This window comes from Phodopus roborovskii, unplaced genomic scaffold (assembly GCF_943737965.1).
Source record: "Phodopus roborovskii unplaced genomic scaffold, PHOROB, whole genome shotgun sequence".
In the NCBI taxonomy this organism is placed as follows: domain Eukaryota; kingdom Metazoa; phylum Chordata; class Mammalia; order Rodentia; family Cricetidae; genus Phodopus; species Phodopus roborovskii.
In genome coordinates, this window is record NW_026126459.1 from 13,182,777 (window position 1) to 13,199,836 (window position 17,060).

General features: G+C 41.3%; 1 protein-coding gene across 8 annotated transcripts in view; it reads left to right on the forward strand.

Moving 5' to 3' along the window:
• The window catches only part of Ppp6r2 (protein phosphatase 6 regulatory subunit 2), an 83,163-nt gene that overhangs the window by 26,506 nt on the left and 39,597 nt on the right, over positions 1 to 17,060 (forward strand). For 2 of the 8 annotated variants that reach the window (XM_051189625.1, XM_051189628.1), the window contains exons 3-5: positions 269 to 351; positions 6,596 to 6,838; positions 12,526 to 12,736. In XM_051189625.1, coding sequence (XP_051045582.1) covers positions 6,612 to 6,838; positions 12,526 to 12,736 — 438 coding nt within the window. In that variant the 5' untranslated portion in view covers positions 269 to 351; positions 6,596 to 6,611. Of the gene's footprint in view, positions 1 to 268; positions 352 to 6,595; positions 6,839 to 12,525; positions 12,737 to 17,060 lie in introns of those variants that run through there. The other 6 variants (XM_051189627.1, XM_051189630.1, XM_051189629.1 and 3 more) reach the window with 5 other exon arrangements.

Consider the following 17,060-nt stretch of genomic DNA (forward strand, 5'->3'; position numbering starts at 1 on the left):
TGAAGGCTTTCTGAGCTGATTTCAGTCCCCACTAGCTTTTTGTTTTGCTTTAGTTTGATACAGGGTCTCACTATGTAGCTCTAGCTATCTTTAAACTCATGTGTAGACCAGGATAGCCTCAAACTCAGAGATTTGCCTGCCTCTGTCTCCTGAGTGCTGGGATTAAAGGCACATATGTTGTTATTCTAGCTTTTGATTGTTACAAATAAAGCTGCTGTCAACATTCCTGTGAAGGTTTTTGTGTGAATTTAAGTTTTTGTTTCCCTAGGATCAATGTCCAGGGCCAAGGCAGTTTTATTTGTATGGATTTCTGTTCACTGCTGCATTGTAGAGGTTGCAGAATCTCTTAAGGTTTGTATGTTTATTGTGCTTGGATATTTTCTTTCTTACCTGTGTATAGCATTGCTTCTTATTTTATTTAACTTGTATTTCAGCTTTTGGTTCATGTTTGCCTACTGTAGTTTTCAGTTATTATATTTCTGCTTCTTTTAGTTTTTTTAAAAGTGTGTGTTTGTTTATTTATTTGTTTGAGCCAGACTTTCTCTATGTATTACTGGCTGTTCTGGAACTCTCTATGTAGACCAGATTGGCCTCAAACTCAAAGAGATCTGCTTGCCTCTGCCTTCCAAGTGCTGAGACCAAAGGTGTGTGCCACTATGCCCTGCTAAAGTATATTGTTTACAGTAAACATTGTAATTTTTTTATAGCCATTCTGAGAGACTTTTTTGTTGATGACATTATTAGTGGTAGTTTATGTAATTTTATTTCCTTTTTTTCCTTCCTCCCTTCCTCTTTCCCTCCCTTCCTCTTCCTCCTGTCTTTCTTTCTTTTAGTTTTTTATTTTTTGAAACTGGTTCTCTGTATGTAGCCTTGAGTAGGCTGGAACTGGCCATGAAGATCAGGCTAGTTTTGGACTAACAGAAACCTGCTTGCCTCTGCTTCTTGAGTTTAAAGGGATTAAAGACATACATCACCATCTCCAACAGTCACACACACTTTGTTCCTTTGTTTTTCAAGACAGAGTTTCTCATTAGAGGCTGACTTGGAACTCACTCTTTAGATCAGGCTGACCTCAAACTCAGAGATCCACCTGCCTCTGCCTCCCAAGTGCTGAGATTATTAAAGGTGTGTGCCACCACTGCCCAGCCTGTTTTTATTCTTTGTAATTATATGTAGGTATATATGTCTGCATGTGGCTATGTTCATATGCATGCAGTGCTTGTGGAGACCAGAGACATTGGATTCACTTGGAGCTGGAGTTAGGAAAGGTGAGAACTCAGGTTCTCTGAGAAAGGAGAAAATGCTTTTAACTCCTGTGCCATCTCTCCAGCAAGTGTTAAACAGATGCTAAGTTGCAGATTATTTTATAGGAAGCGCTTCTAGTCTTTGAATTCATTCTAAAACTTATATATAATTTCATAGGTATTTTATTAACAGTTTTTTTTATTCTTTTTTTTCTGCTTTTTGAGATAGGATTTCTCTGTGTTGCCCTGGCTGTCCTGGAACTCACTATGTAGACCAGGCTGGCTTTAAACTCAGATAGCTACCTGCCTCTGTCTCCCAAGTGCTGGGATCAAAGGTGTGCACCACCACCGGGCTATTCTTAATAATTCTTTAATGGTTTATGTTGTATAGGTATTATTTATATTAAATAAGTTTTCAGTTTATAATAGTTTTATGTCAACTTGACCCAAGCTAGAGCCATTTCTCTAGCTTGATATAAGCTAGAGAAAATTACTCCCCTAGATTGTCCTGCAGGCAAACTTATGGGACATTTTCTTGACTGATGTGGGAGAGCCCAGCTCTCTATGGGTTGGTAGTCCTGGATGCTATAGGAAAACAGGCTGAGTAAGTCATGAGAAGCAAGTCACTAAAGAGCATTCCAATAAAGGCTTCTGCCTTGGGTTCTTGTCCAGACTTCTTCCAGTGATGCACTGTGATGTGGAAGTGCAACTGAAACAAACCATTTCCTCTCTAAGTTGCTTATGGTCATGGTGTTTTATCATAGCAATAGAAACCCTAACTAAGATGGATTGGTACCAGACCATGGGGTATTGCAGTCCTGCACACGTGTTTGTGAGAGGATTGTGCTAGCATTTGAGTTTTGGGCTGAGGCTCCATAGGCTGTTCTGTGGGAACACAGAAGATAGTAGTGAAAGCACTGCATGGGATGGAGGCCTGGCTTGTGATGTTTCAGAGAGAAGCAGAGACTTGGGGCCATTTATGTGATATTTTTAATTAAGAATCTGTGGTTCTGGTTGGTTGAGGCTGGAAAATTGGCTGTGATGAACAAGAGAACAGAACCCCTGAAGTGAAACCTTTGTTTTGATGGGATAATTGATGCTGGTTAGCTGGAGCTGAGAAGTTAGTGGTGATTAAGAAGAGACCAGTAGCATTGAGAATTGCATATCTGTAAGTTTTTCCCTGAATGTCAGCACACAGGAACTCTGGTTTAGAGGGAGCTAAGGCTGTACCTGGGGCATATAAGATAAGAAAGCAAAACTAAGCAAACCAGAACAGGATGAGCCAGTAAGAAGTGTTTCTCTGTGACCTCAGCATCATCATCATCATTATTCTTCTTCTTCTTCTTCTTCTTCTTCTTCTTCTTCTTATTATTATTATTATTATTATTATTATTATTTTTTTTTTTTTTTTTTTTTTTTTTTTTTTGGTTTTTTGAGACAGGGTTTCTCTGTATTGCTTTAGCACCTGTCCTGGAACTAGCTTTGTAGACCAGGTCTCCAATTCACAGAAATCCTCCTGAGTGGTGTGATTAAAGGCCTGCGCCATCAATGCCCGGTTCTCCGCATTATTCTTGCCCTGAATTTTTGCCATGACTTCCTTTGATGAACTGTGAGGGAGAAGTGTAATGGAAAAAAACTCTTTCCTTCCAAAATTGCTTATGATCATGCTTTTATTACACCAATAGAAACCCTAATTAAGACACAGTTCTATATTACCCCCAAATTTCCTCCTATCACAATGTAGTTTTCTATGCTGTGTCTCTGGTCCTGAACCACCTCTACTCGGCTTGCCCCAGGTATGTTTTCCATTTTCTGAACTCCGTATAAATGGAACCATTGAGTATTGGCCTTCATGTGCCATCACTCATCTGCGTTGTGCTTGTTGTCTGTCTGGGGAGACCATTCACCTGTTAACAGGCATCTGTCAACCTTCACTTGGTCCTTGTATAGACAGAGGATTTCATTTTTCTTATGTTGGACCTGAGAGTAAAATTGGTAGGTCACACGGTAAGAATATGCCCAACTTTATAAAAAACTGTTAAGTGCCTTTCAGAGAGGTTGTGTCATATTAGTGTTCTCTTCCTGGAAGCAGATGGGAGTCAGTTGTCCAGTACTCTGGTGTTAGTCGTGCTGACAGGTGTGAGATGGAGCCTCCCTGCACATCTCTGGATACTGTGATTCCAATCCTATTATAATACACTTTTGTTTTGTTTTGAGACAGGATCTTACTCTGTTGCCAAGGATGGCTTCAAAATCCATGGTCCTCTTGTCTCACCATCCCAACTTCTGGGATAAAAGGTGTAAATTAGCATATATATTTTTATATCTTTTAAAATAAAGTACCTCCAATTTTAAAAATTGATGTTTTGTCTTATAGCTGAGTCATAATTTATTTTTATTTATTTATTTATTTTTGGTTTTTTGAGACAGGGTTTCTCTGTGTAGCTTTGGAGCCTGTCCTGGAACTTGCTCTGTAGACTAGGCTGGCCTTGAACTAACAGAGATCCACCTGTCTCTGCCTCCTGGGAGCCAGGATTAAAGGTATGTGCTACCACTGCTTGGCTTGTAAAACTTTTTGTGATGTGAATATGAATGACTTCAGATATATGTCAGAAATAAGTATTGATTTATATTTAAACTATATATTGAAAAATGTTTGTCCTAGCTTGTGACTTATATTTTTATTTTATTAATAGTATAAAGGAATTGAATTTTTCATTTATTTATTTATTACATGTATGTGCTGTGGTGTATTTGTGGAGGTCAGAGGACAAGTTTTCAGAGAATAAGTTCTCTTCTGTTATATGGGTCCTGGGGATTATACTCAGGTCATGAGGCATGGCAGCAAGCCTCTACCTACTGAATCATCTTTCTGGCCCCAGGAATTTCCCACCCCTTTCTCTTTTTTTATAGATGTTCTCAGTGTGTGATAATCTGGCCTTGCCTCCTGAGTGAGGATGTGGTTGAAGGAAGAGAAATGTTCTTTTCTCTGTCTCTGTCTCTCTCTATTTGTCTCTATTAACATTTGCTTATTTATTTATTTAGTGAGGGGAGCATGGCATGTGTTACACAAGTGTGGGGGTCAGAGGACAACTTGAAGCAGTTGGTGTGCTCTTTCTGGGTTTCTGTGATTCAACTCATATTGTCAAGCTTGGCCACAAGATTTCTTACCCACTAAGTCATAGTGCCAGCCCCAGAAGATTATAATTTTTCGAAGGTCTGATGCATTACTTTTCCTTCCATAAATGTTTTCTTATATCTCATGAACCTCAAAGTTTAGTTTTATTTATTGTGTGTCTGCATGTGTGTGCTTATGTACATTCGTGTGTGTGTGTGTGTGTGTGTGTGCGTGCACGTGCATGCACACGTGCACGAGCGAATGTTCTTGCTTTGATCTATATGTTGTTAACAGAGGACAACTTATGAGGATGGTCCTCTCCTTTCACCTTGTGGGTCTCATTGAAGTCATCCTGCTGAGCCTCCATTGTACCCACCCTGTGCCTCTGGTGCTGGGAATCAAACCTATAACCTTGTATGTGCTAGGCAATAGCTCTGCCACTGAGCTATATTCCCAGCCTCCAAAACATTGTCTGCTAGAATTTCTATTGTAGATTTTATGGTTAAACCTGTGATTTATATCATGTTAATTTAGGGTTTGGTGTGAAGTAAGGGTTGAATATAAGCTTATTTATGCATGTTTAGTTTTCTGGAATAATTTGGTGAAAAAGACTACACACACATACTCATATGCACATACATACAACACACCTTTCTCTATTTAATTGATTTTGTACATTTATTGAAAATTGAGTACACATGGCAGAGGCTACGTGTCAGGGTTCCACAGTACCTCAGATTCACAAACAGGCAAACACTTTTAAGAACTACAGCCCATCTTTTACTTTCTTTCATTTGTAGTTTATTTTAGCATCAGGTGTGGTGGCACACACCCTTAATCTCAGCATTTGGGAGGAAGAGGCAAGTGTACCTCTGAGTTTAAGTTGTGCCTGGTCTACATAATGGCATAATGGGTTCCAGGCTAGCCAGAGCTACACAGTAAGATTCTGTCTCAAAACATTATTTTATGTGTATGAATGTTTTGCCTGCATGCATGTGTGTGTATTATAGGTGTACAGTGCCCACAGAGGTGAGAAGATGGTATTCTATCACCTGAAACCAGTGTTACAGATTGTTGGGAGTGGGTTCAATATTAGAAATGATCCCCAGGTCCTCTGGCTCTACAGTCAGTACTCTTATCCACTGAACCATCTCTTCAGCCCCAGTCTTTTAGGTTGTTTTAAAGTAAACATATCAAATAATATAAGCCCCCTCAAATCTTCTTATAGTTTTGTAAATAGCCTCATATGACTAAAACAATCCATCATTTGGGCCAATGAGATGGTCAGGGCTGATGATCTGAGTTCAGCCCTGAGACCCACATGATAGTGAGTGAGAACTGACTCCCACAGCGTGCCCTCTGACCACCACACGTGTGCTTTCCTGGTTGGATGGTGTACATGTGTACACACACACATGAATTTTAAAAGATAATTTGAAGACACATATCTAGCTTTGTTGAAGATAAAGCTTCATGGTTTTTTTGTTTTGTTTTGTTTTTAATATCAGAACAGTAAAAACTGTTGGCTAACTCACCCTGGCCTGCACACTAACAGTGAGCCCTCTGGGGATGGATAGCCATGTCTAGGCATGACAGCAAAAGCTGGAAGAAGGCTGGGGAGGTAGAGGAAGGGCCGGCTGGGTTAGTGGCGATCTTCAGATTGCTATGGCAAGACTTCAAGCACAGTTTGTGTGCATGTGAAGGAGATGATTGTCTCATGGGTAGCCTCAATGTTATTCAGCAAGACGGCAACCATAAACTGAGGGCTAGATGACACATGGCTGCAGAAAATGGCAGGTTCAAGCAAATCAGTCTGTCCTTGTTTGGCTTGCTGAGTATATATAGGCTTTGAGAGTCTTCTGGGAATACATGTCCAGTGTTCATTCAAGATTAATTAAACAATGGGAATGTGGATTTCTGGTTTGAGATAACGTCTTTAGGATGGAGGGGTATTCCTAGTGTTGATACTTGGGAGACAGATGTGTGGGTCCCTCAGAACCATGATTAAAATAAGTACTGTGGGTAGGGGAGAGGTAGGTCAGATTAGGGGAATGCTGTGGGTGGGGAAGAGGTAGGTCAGTGAGAGGAACCTAAGGGACCTGTATATATGAGCAATTACTTGGGACCCATGATTGCTTGTGTGTATGTTGTAGATGAACTTCTTGCACTTTGGTATAACATAGTTGAGAATGGATTTTGGAGGAGTGAATGCCTCTTTTGTCTTTGCTTGCAGCTCTGTGGCCACCATCATGTTCTGGAAATTTGACTTGAATACCACGTCCCATGTTGACAAGCTGCTTGACAAGGAACATGTGACACTGCAAGAGTTAATGGATGAAGATGACATCCTGCAGGAGTGTAAGGCTCAGAACCAGAAGTTGCTGGACTTCCTGTGCAGGCAGCAGTGTATGGAGGAGCTGGTGAACCTTATCACACAGGACCCACCCCTGGACATGGAAGAGAAGGTTCGATTCAAGTATGTACTGAGGCTTTTTCCCAAGCCAGCTTGGTAGTGCTTAGGGAGGCTGTGGGGAGTGTCTAAGGTCAGCTAGAGCTGGGGCATCACCACATGAGAAGTGAAGAAGCTGTTGGGCAGTTTGTTTGTGAGGTTTAAGAGTTTCAAATCTCTTATGTATGTGTTTTCTCATTCTGAGTTATAAGTGAGTTTATATTAAGTTGACATATATTGGAACAATTTGATGCAAGAAAGATCCAGTGACCAGTTGGTATCTGAGATTGCAGAGTTGTGCCACATCATCATTAAAGCTGGCAGACAGGTTAGAGGTATGATGTCTGACTTCTGAGCCCCAGAAAATGCTTTGCTTTGGGGTGTTTAATTCAGACGGAGTATGTCCTTATCATTAGTGGCATTAAACCTTTAGAAACTTTTCCTAAAATATATTAACTTTGACCAGGATGTTGGGAGCTGACAAAAGGGAAGGGGCGGTGTCATCACAGGATGGTTGGGGCTTTGAGTAAGGCCAGAGTCTGGAGTGGGAGGGTATTTTGGGTAGCAAGCAGTACGAGTCAGGCTTAGAAAGTTTGGCTCCATGAGTAGGTCACATGGTCTGTAGTGTTTCTGGGGAGAGATGGGAACAAGTACCACAACAGATACAGATCTAGGTACTCATACTGTACACATGTGTGGTAGGAAAGTCTTAGAATAGGGTCGTCAGTAAGTGATGATGTGCTGTTTGTCCTTCCTTCTTCCCTCCACCCCTCCCTCCCTTCCATCCTTTTGTTTTGTTTTTTGAGACAAGGTTTCTCTGTATTGTTTTGGAGCCTGTCTGGAAACTTGATCTGTAGACCATGCTGGCCTCGAACTCACAAAGATCCCCCTGCATCTGCCTCCTTAATGCTGGGATTAAAGGCATGCACCACCACCACCCGACCCCTTCCATCCTTTTGACACAAAGAGTCACTGTGTAGTAATAACTAGTCTAGCTTTTAGTCTTCCTGCCAAAGCCTTCTGAATGTTAGAATCTCAAATATATTCCATACCTGGCAGCTTTTACATTTTTAAATGTTTGAAGAAAGTTAAAGAAGAGTACTTTGTTACACATGTTGATGACTTTTTTTGGTGTCATTGGATATGTCACACTAATCCATATACAATCAGAGTCCAGTTGCAAAAGAGACTAACAAAAAATATTTTTAGCTTGGCCCTTCACAACAGATCTTTGCTGACCTTTGTCCCTAGGAAGAAAACAGGGCAGGCCGGAATGATGTAGTAGGCTGTGAGTGTTTCCTCTGTGCAGTCTGTCTGTCTGACAAGGGTCCCATGATAGGAAACCGAGTTCTAGGAAGAGCAGAGGCCTGCTATCAGAGGAGCCATGGGTATATGGGTAGGGTGACCACAGCTTGGAGGCTGCCATGGCCTCCATATCACTACACAGCTCAACTGCCACCCTCTCTACAAATGTCTCCCAGTTTGAGTGGCAAATTAGAGCAAAGTGACTAAGAGAGAAAGGGTAGAGTTAAGGGGCTTTGGGGCGTGGAAAGGGATTCTCCGAATAGCACTAATGGCTGGAGATTTGCAGAGTCATACCCTGAGAGAGATTAGTAATGCATGAGCACTAAGCTAAGCAGAGAAAGCAATGAGAAAGCAAATGGCTCTCAGGGGGCCTGGGCTGCACGAACAAAACGCCAGGTTGCTGCTGCTGCTGCTGCTGCTGCTGTTGTTTGTTTTTCTAGAGACAGGGTTTCTCTGTGTAGCCTTGGCTGTTCTGTAGACCAGGCTGGCCTGGGATTTACAGAGATCTACCTGCCTCTGCCTCCCAAGTGCTGGGATTAAAGGCATATGCCATTACTGCCTGGCCCTAGATTTTTTTTTTTTTTTTAAGATTTTTTTTTTTTTAACGTATATGGGTGTTTTCCTTGAATGTATGTCTGTGTACCATGTGGGTACAGTACCCATAGAGATCAGAAGAGAACCTTGATCCTCTGGGAGTATCATGTAGGTATTGGGAACTGAGCCTGGGTCCTCTACATGAGCTTTTAACCACTGAGTCATCTCTCCAGCCCACCAGGTTGGGTTTTTTTGTTTTTGTTTTTCCTATTGTGTTAAGTACTTCATGGACCTATTCAGTTGGAATTGAGTAGACCTTAGTGTAGTGAAATTGTTTTGCATTATTTCTTCTCCCCTCTTCTCTTTCTGGGCATGTGATTGACCATTATATTTTGAAAATGAATGTCTTTTTTATTTTCAAAACTTTTGTTTGTTTTTTGTACATGATGTATGTGAACATGGCTGTGTGTACACTACAGACAACTTTGTGGAGTCATCCCACTATCCACCCTTAGACAGAGCTCAGGTTGATGGGCTTACACAGCAAGCACCCTCGCTGAGACACCCTGCTGGCCTCTTTTCTCTTGGTTTTGCTCTTGCTGTTTTATCTGTGCCTTTGCTATCCCAGCATTCCTTTTAGAAAAAAAAAATTCCTTCTAGTTCTTACCTGTGGGATGGAGACCTGTAAGCATACTGGTGTAACACCCTAATTTCCGGGTCCTGACGGGCCGATGGGAGAGCCCCATGACACAAACATCAAAACCAGGAGATGCAGTAAGCAAGAGGTGTTTATTGAACGAGTACACACTCTGGTTCAGCAATCTCAGGGAAAGCTGCACACCCCTCAAAGGGTTCAGGCTCTTTTTATAGAGAAGAACTGCAAATCAGCAAGGTGATTGATTACAAAGTATGATCTCATGTTTGAGAGATCAACCAGGTGTGACCTGTTTTTCTTCAAGGGAAAAACCACAGAATGACTTGGAAAGTCCCCAGACTGTCTGTTGGTCAGGTGTGACCCAGAAAGGGCCGTTCATCTGGAACCATTTATTCCAGGGTTGGGGCCTATTTCTTTGTTGTGGGCCAAGACCTGTGAGAAACTTTTTATCCTTTTTTTTTTTTTTTTTTTCTTTGCAAACTAAAGTCTTTCATACTCTGGCTTTCTCTTGGCTGTACATTTAGAGCCTTCAGTTATTCCACAAAGGTTTGATGATTCAGTAACTAGCCCTATTTAACAAGATCAGCCTAGCATATAACCACTAGCCCCATCACCATAGTAACCTCTCTTGTTCTCATAATTCATGATCTTTCCACCCATGTCAACGTCCATTCTTTGTGGTTTTCTATATTCTGCTTGCAAGAACTATTCTCCTGCCCCTTTCCTACATCCTTGCTCTGCAAACTAAAGTCTCCTACTTCTGGTCAGCATTTCATCATCTCTCCACTCTATCTAGGATTCCTTAGTTAGTAGCAGGGCTTGTTCACTTTCCTGAGAACAAACTAACTCAAGCCTAAGATGTTTCCAGATCACCCTGCCCTCTCCAGCCAGGACACTGACCGAATCTCTCGGACATTGTATAGCTTGAACCCTTATCCTCACTTCTCTCTGTGAGCACCTCAGAGTCTGCTTTCTCCAGATATGGTCTAAGCCAGTACCATTTTCTCTTTCCTCTTTTTCTCCCCCATCCCATGCCTGGTATGTGGTACTGGGGATTAATTTCACAGCCTCCTGCATGTCTGAAACTAGGCAGGATCTTCACTACAGTGTTTCTGCAAACAGGTGCCCTTCTTGCCTTTTAAACTCTGCATTACTGGAATAGCAGCTTAAGGGAATGTCTACAAGCTTGCATGAGCCATTTGTCATATTTAAGTAAAATTCCTATTCTTTTTATAAGTTTTTTTTTGTTGTTGTTTATTTTGATTTTTCAAGACAAGGTTTCTCTGTGTAGCCCTGGCCTTCCTGGAACTAGCTGTGTAGATCAGGCTGGCCTTGAACTCACAGAATTCCTCCTGCCTCTGCCTCCCAAGTTCTGGGATCAAAGTTGTACACCACCACTGCCCAGCTTTTTATCTATTTATTTTTGCAAGTTTTTGAAACTACTAGAGCAGTGCCTATTTGTCAGTAAGTAATTATAAAATATGTATAAGGAAAAAGAAAAACCTTAGTCCTACCTAGATGTAGAATTGGTATCTTTTTAGATAGAAGTGGTGGCTCACACCTTTAATCTCAGCACTCCAGAGACAGAGACAGGAGGATCTCTGTGAGTTTGAAGCTATATAGTGAGTTCCAGTACAGCCAGGGCTATATAGAAAGACCCCGACTCAAAAAGAAAATAAATGAGTTGATATCTTTTAACTCTACCTGCTCTCTGTGTGGACAAGTTGATTATTTGAAGCTGTGAAAATATCTCAAAGTACCTCACCCCCTAGGATTTGACTTTTTGTACTACCCTAGCATGTCAGGTCTTGTTTGATCTGGTAAAGCATCACTGTGGCCTTCACTGCTGCTGACATGGCCCTTTCCCCCTGCTCTCTCTGGTCTCCCTGCCCTCATTGGTCATGTATGATCCCCTACACTAAACACTTGTGCAGTGTTAAAGCAATCTCAGGAGGTGGGGCGCTGGCTGCCCCTCTTCACAGACAAGGACATCAAGGCTGAGAGGTTAGCCAGGAAGGAACAATCCCAGAACTAATTTTACCCTTAGGCCCCTCCCACACCCAGCCTGTGGGTCCCTGAACACTTCCCACACTATTCTCATGTCCAAAGACCTACTTGTCCTGCATGTCCTGCTGGGTCTGTCTGACTGACTGCTCCTTCTTGTCAGGCTGAGAAGGAGCACCCACATCCCACAGCCAGCGGAGAACTGTTTCTGGAGCATTGGTTGTCTTCTTTCTTGTATGGACCAGCTGCTAAAGAAGAAACAGTGATACAGTGATAGCATGGAATCACACATAATGGGCTAAGGGTTGTCTTGTCTATATTAAATGAAGAGTATATTTGCACATACTAGCAGTTCTCAATAGTAAGATACTTGCATGATGTCTCACAGCTGATACTGTTTCATAGCTGCAGACATGATTTTTTTTTTTTTACTGTAGAATAGTTTTGGTCTGTGTTTGCTAACTTGAAGGCACAGGACATGGAGAGAAGAGGAAAGACAATTTCCCAAGGAGGAACGTGAGCATGACCAGGACTCAGTCTCACTGACAGTCAACAGAGAGAGGCCTGGCAGATGAGGATCGAGGCCTACAGAGAGAATCCAGGAGCAAAAGAAAGATTATCTAAGTCTGGTCTGCTGGTGCACACCTGTAATTAGTGCTTGGGAGGAAAAGGCAGGAGGATAAGGCCATCCTCATCTACTTAGTGAATTTGAGGCTTCATGAAATATCCTGGGTTTTTTGTTTTGTTTTGTTTTTGTTTTTTTAAATTAAAATATTACAGAATGGAAATAGAGTCAGAAAATTTATACTCTTTAGCGTACAGGATATATAGAGTGCGTAAAAGATATGTTTAGAACTTTGAAGTTCTAATAATCAGAAATTCCAGTTGTTAGTATCATTTTCATTCTGTTCTGAGGTCTGTTCGGTAATTTGCTCTTATCACATGGGTCTGCTTCCTTTTAAAACATGTGTTTATTTTTAATTGCATGTATGTGTGTGTGTATGAGAGAGTTCCATGTTTGTGGGTACCTAGAGGCTAGAGGTGTTGGATCACCTGGAGCTGTAGTTACAGGTGGCTCTGCCACCAGACATGGGCACTGGGAGTTAAACTCAGGTCCTCTGGAAGAGCAATACATACTCTTAACCACTGAGCTCTCTCTCCAGCCCTAACATGTGTCTGCTTCCTAAGAGTTAGAGAAGTCTAATTTCACCTCCAGTGCTTGGACTGTGTGCCCTTTTAGATATCCAAACACAGCCTGTGAGCTTCTGACTTGTGATGTGCCACAGATCAGCGACAGACTAGGCGAGGACGAGAGTCTGCTGAACCTTCTGTACGACTTCCTGGACCAGGATCCACCACTCAATCCTCTGCTTGCCAGTTTTTTCAGCAAGACCATTGGCAATCTAATTGCAAGAAAAACTGAACAGGTAATGATACATGATGCCAAATGTATTGGACAGTCACTGATGACACTGTGAAGCTGTCACCAGTTTGGGACAGCATTTTGTTTGCTTAACAGACATAAACAGTATGGGTGGCTCATATGTGAACTGTAGTTTAAGTAAAGTGGCTTTCCAAAGATGTTCTTGTAGCCAGCTCTGGAATAAGAAGTACTTATTGTCCTCTCTGGGTGCTTTGCAAGCCCCTGATCAGGCATAAATACATGAAGTCCTATAACATGCCCTCACTGTGGAGGGACCTGGAACATCTACATTTTGTGGTCTTGGTGAGTGGCATATCTGTGTGGCCAGAATAGTGATTGCTTCAAAGCAAAATAATAATAACAATAATAATGTTCAGAATTGGGCTTTTGTGGGAAAAGTAGTATTTCAGCTCTAACACTGTCCTTCTCCTACCTTATATTTAACTTTATGTTTAAAATATGGATATAAAGCCGAGTGGTGGTGATCACACCTTTAATCCCAGCACTCAGGGGCCAAGGCTGGCAGATCTCTGAGCTCGAAGCCAGCTTGGTCTATAGAGTGAGTTCCAGGACAGGTGGGGCTACACAGAGAAACCCTGCCTCAAAAAACCAAAGTGAATAAACAAATAAAAGTGTGAATATGAATAGGGAAAGTGTAATGGCAGCTTGTCCCTCCTGCTGTGTTCAGCATCTAGCTCATCACCTCACTTACCCACTCCCATCGGATGATTAAACACATATCTTAGATGTCAAATAATTTCTTTTGTAAATAGTTCAGTATGTCTAAATACTTCTAAAATATTAGCTGTAATAGTTTAATCCCATCAAATATTCATTTAGCAAACAAACCCATATTTTGTCTTTGTCTTTAGCCCTAGAACTCCAGAGGACTGTCTTATGTCATATGTGTTTTGAACAACAGAAATGGAGTGGCAATATCACATGTATATGTATGTGTATTTGTATATGCGTGTGTGCCTTCATATCCTCTTCCCACGAGTGTTGCAGTGGTGGTAGCAGTACTATAGGGAAGGAATGTAAGCAGATACCCTAGGAGAAGAAAGGTGCTGGGTGGGGTGTTCACTGTGAGTTTCAAAGAGACCTCTTGTGTCTAGACTTTGCAGCCCAATGATTGGACTTTAGAATCTATAATTTACTGTAGCCTAATTGTATTCTTTTGCCACTTTCAGACTTTCTTTACAATTTTACTATCCTCATATATTTCCGTTTTCTCCCTTTATCTAGTAACCACTGCATTAGAGTAATATGAAATGAACTTCTTAAAAAATTTTTATTATGTTTATGTGAAATTCAAGTTAAGACTGGAATATTTAGGCTCTGTGCCCCTTAAAATAACTACTTTTTCAGTAGGTAACACATTGTTGTTAGTTTTTACATAATTGTGTCATACTGAATAACTACAAATTGCTTTTCTCATATATACATAAGTCATGTGTTTCTTTTTCTATAGGAATATCTGCTTCATTATGACAGTCCTTTGTTTTGTCCGTCACATAGAAGTTGGTCTGTTCCTAGGGTTGTCTATGGCAGGCAGGGTGAGCTTTCCTGATATTATAGACTGACCAGAGACAGGACTGTTAAGGAAAGGACTGACAATTTTTTCAAATCTCTTTAAATTATATAAACTAGTTTTTAAGCCCTCATGTCTCCATAGTTGGGCTTCTACATTATCTGTTACGACCAATATTTTTCTCTGAAGCTGCTTCTTTTCTTCTCTCTCTCTTTGAGATAGGGTTTCTGTGTATTGCCCTAACTGTCCTGGAACTCGTTCTGTGCAGTAGGCTGCCCTCAAACTCATAGAGTTAGCACTGGGATTAAAGGTGTGCACCACCACCATCACCACCACCTGACTTGAACCTCCTCATTGTCAACCTTGTCAGATTATCTTGAAGAAAATTACAGATATCAGATGAGATATACAGACAAACAAATAAAAAATGAGATGTCTTTATAGCTGTAACCACAATACCATCATCACACATAAAACATGAACAGTAATTCCTTAATATTGTTAAATGTTCTTGAAGTGTACAGGTTGCCTTTGATATATCAAAATGATGTGTGCCTCAGTTTAGGTGAGTTCAGGTGTGTAGTGCTGGGACAAGACACCATGACGGAAAGCAACTGGGAGGAAGCCTGTCATCAAATGAAGTCAGGGCAGGAACTCAAAGCATAATCCTGGAACAATCCTTGTAGTGGGAGCCATGGAAGAATACTTCTTGCTAGTTGGCTCCCTCTGGCTTGCTCTGTTTGTTTTCTTATACACTGAGGACCACCTACCCAGAGGTGATACTACCCACAATGCACTGGGCCCTCAATCATCAAATAAGAAAATGCCCTATAGGTTTGCCTATAGGCTGACCTTATGGAGGTATTTTCTCAGTTGAGGTTCTCACGTCTTAGTTGACTCTAGCTTGTATCAAGTTGACAAGAAAAAAAAAAAAAAAAAAAAAAAAAAACCTAACCAGCAAAATTGACCCTTTGTTAACCTGACACATAAACACATTATTATTAAACTTTAACCTTTTCTTTCTTAAGCTTTAGAGTTTATTTTTTTATTTTTATTTCCTTTTTAGTTTTTTGAGACAGGTTTTCTCTGTGTAGCTTTGGAGCCTGTCCTGGAATTCACTTTGTAGACCAGGCTGATCTCGAACTCACAGAGATCCACCCTGCCTCTGCCTCCTGAGTGCCAGGATTAAAGGTGTGAGCCACCACCACCCAGCCAACCTTTTCCTTCTTGTTCATCCCCAAGATTTCATATTAATATTAATAGCACAATATAAAACATTCCAACTTTCTTGTGTGTTTTTTGATACAGGATTTCTCTGTGTAACAGCCCTGGCTGTCTTGGAACTCACTCTGTAGATCAGGCTGGCCTAGAACTCACAGAGATCCACCTGCTTCTGCCTCCTGAGTGCTGGATTAAAGGTGTGAGCCACCATGCCTGGCTATAACATTCCAAATTTTAAAAGTCCCAGTCTTTAAAAAGTCAAACATTTTAAGAGTTCAGTCTCTTTAAAACATCTGAAGTTTCTTTCAAAGTTCAAAGCCTCTTTAAAATACCCAAAGCCATTATAACTTCAAAGTCTCTCAACTCAGAGCTCCTATAAATAAAAGATAAGTTACATCTTTTCTCCACTTCAAAAAGGCAGAGGCAGAGCATAGTTACAGTCAGATCAAACCAGAGTCCACCAACCAAAGTATGAAGCTCAGTGTCAGATCTTCTGGGTTCCAAAGGGCTTGCCACAGCACACGTAATACCACTTACAGCCTACTGCTGTCCTTGGTGGTCATCTTATGGTACTGGCATCTTCAAAATGTTGGGGTCTCCACTGCAACTGTCTATAACTTTATCAGTAACCTCTTTTGGGCTTTATTCAGGGATTCTGACCCTGTGGAGTGTTGCTAAGCCTTAATGTCTCTCTGTGATCCCTTCATACCTTTAAAACAAGTACCAGGTGCTGGAGAGATGGCTCAGAAGTTATGACCACTGGCTGCTCTTCCAGAGGACCTGTGTTTGATTACTAACACTTAGCTGGAGTCCCACAGCCACCTGTAACTGCATTTCCAGGGGGTCTGACACCCTTGTCTGGCCTCTGTGGACATTGCACTCATGAGGTGCACAGGTTCTGCTGGCACCAGGTTCTGAACACTGATCATGATTTCCGCTCAGTAAAGCTGCTCTTTTTTTAAATTTTTATTTATTTATTTTAATGAGCATTGGTGTTTTTTGATATGAGTGTTAGGTTTCCTGAAACTGGAGTTACAGACAGTTCTTAGCCACCACGTGGGTGTTGGGTCCATCTGGTAGAGCAGTCAGTACTCTTAACCTCTAAGTCATTTCTCCAACCCCTGCTGCTCCCTGCCTTTAACTCACAGAGATCCAACAAAGTGCTGGGATTAAAGGTATATGCAATCACCACCCCGTCTTGCTGCCCCCTTAATCGAGTGACTTCTTAGCTCCAGCTAACCAGCATCAGTTCAATTGTCCCAGTGAGGCAAAGGTTTTGCTTTGTTTTAGTCAGTGGTTGTAGTCTCTTATTGGTCACTTATATTCTCTTATTCTTATTTCAAAATATTGATAGCACTGGTTAAGTTTTTTGTTTTTTGGGTTTTTTGTTTTTTGGGTTTTTTTGTTTGTTTGTTTGTTTTTGATTTATTTATTATGTATACACTATTCTGCCTGCATATATGCCTGCAGGCCAGAAGAGGGCACCAGATTTTATTGCAGATGGTTGTGGTTGTGAGCCACCATGTGGTTGCTGGGAATTGAACTCAGGACCTCTGGAATAGCAGCCAGTGTTCTT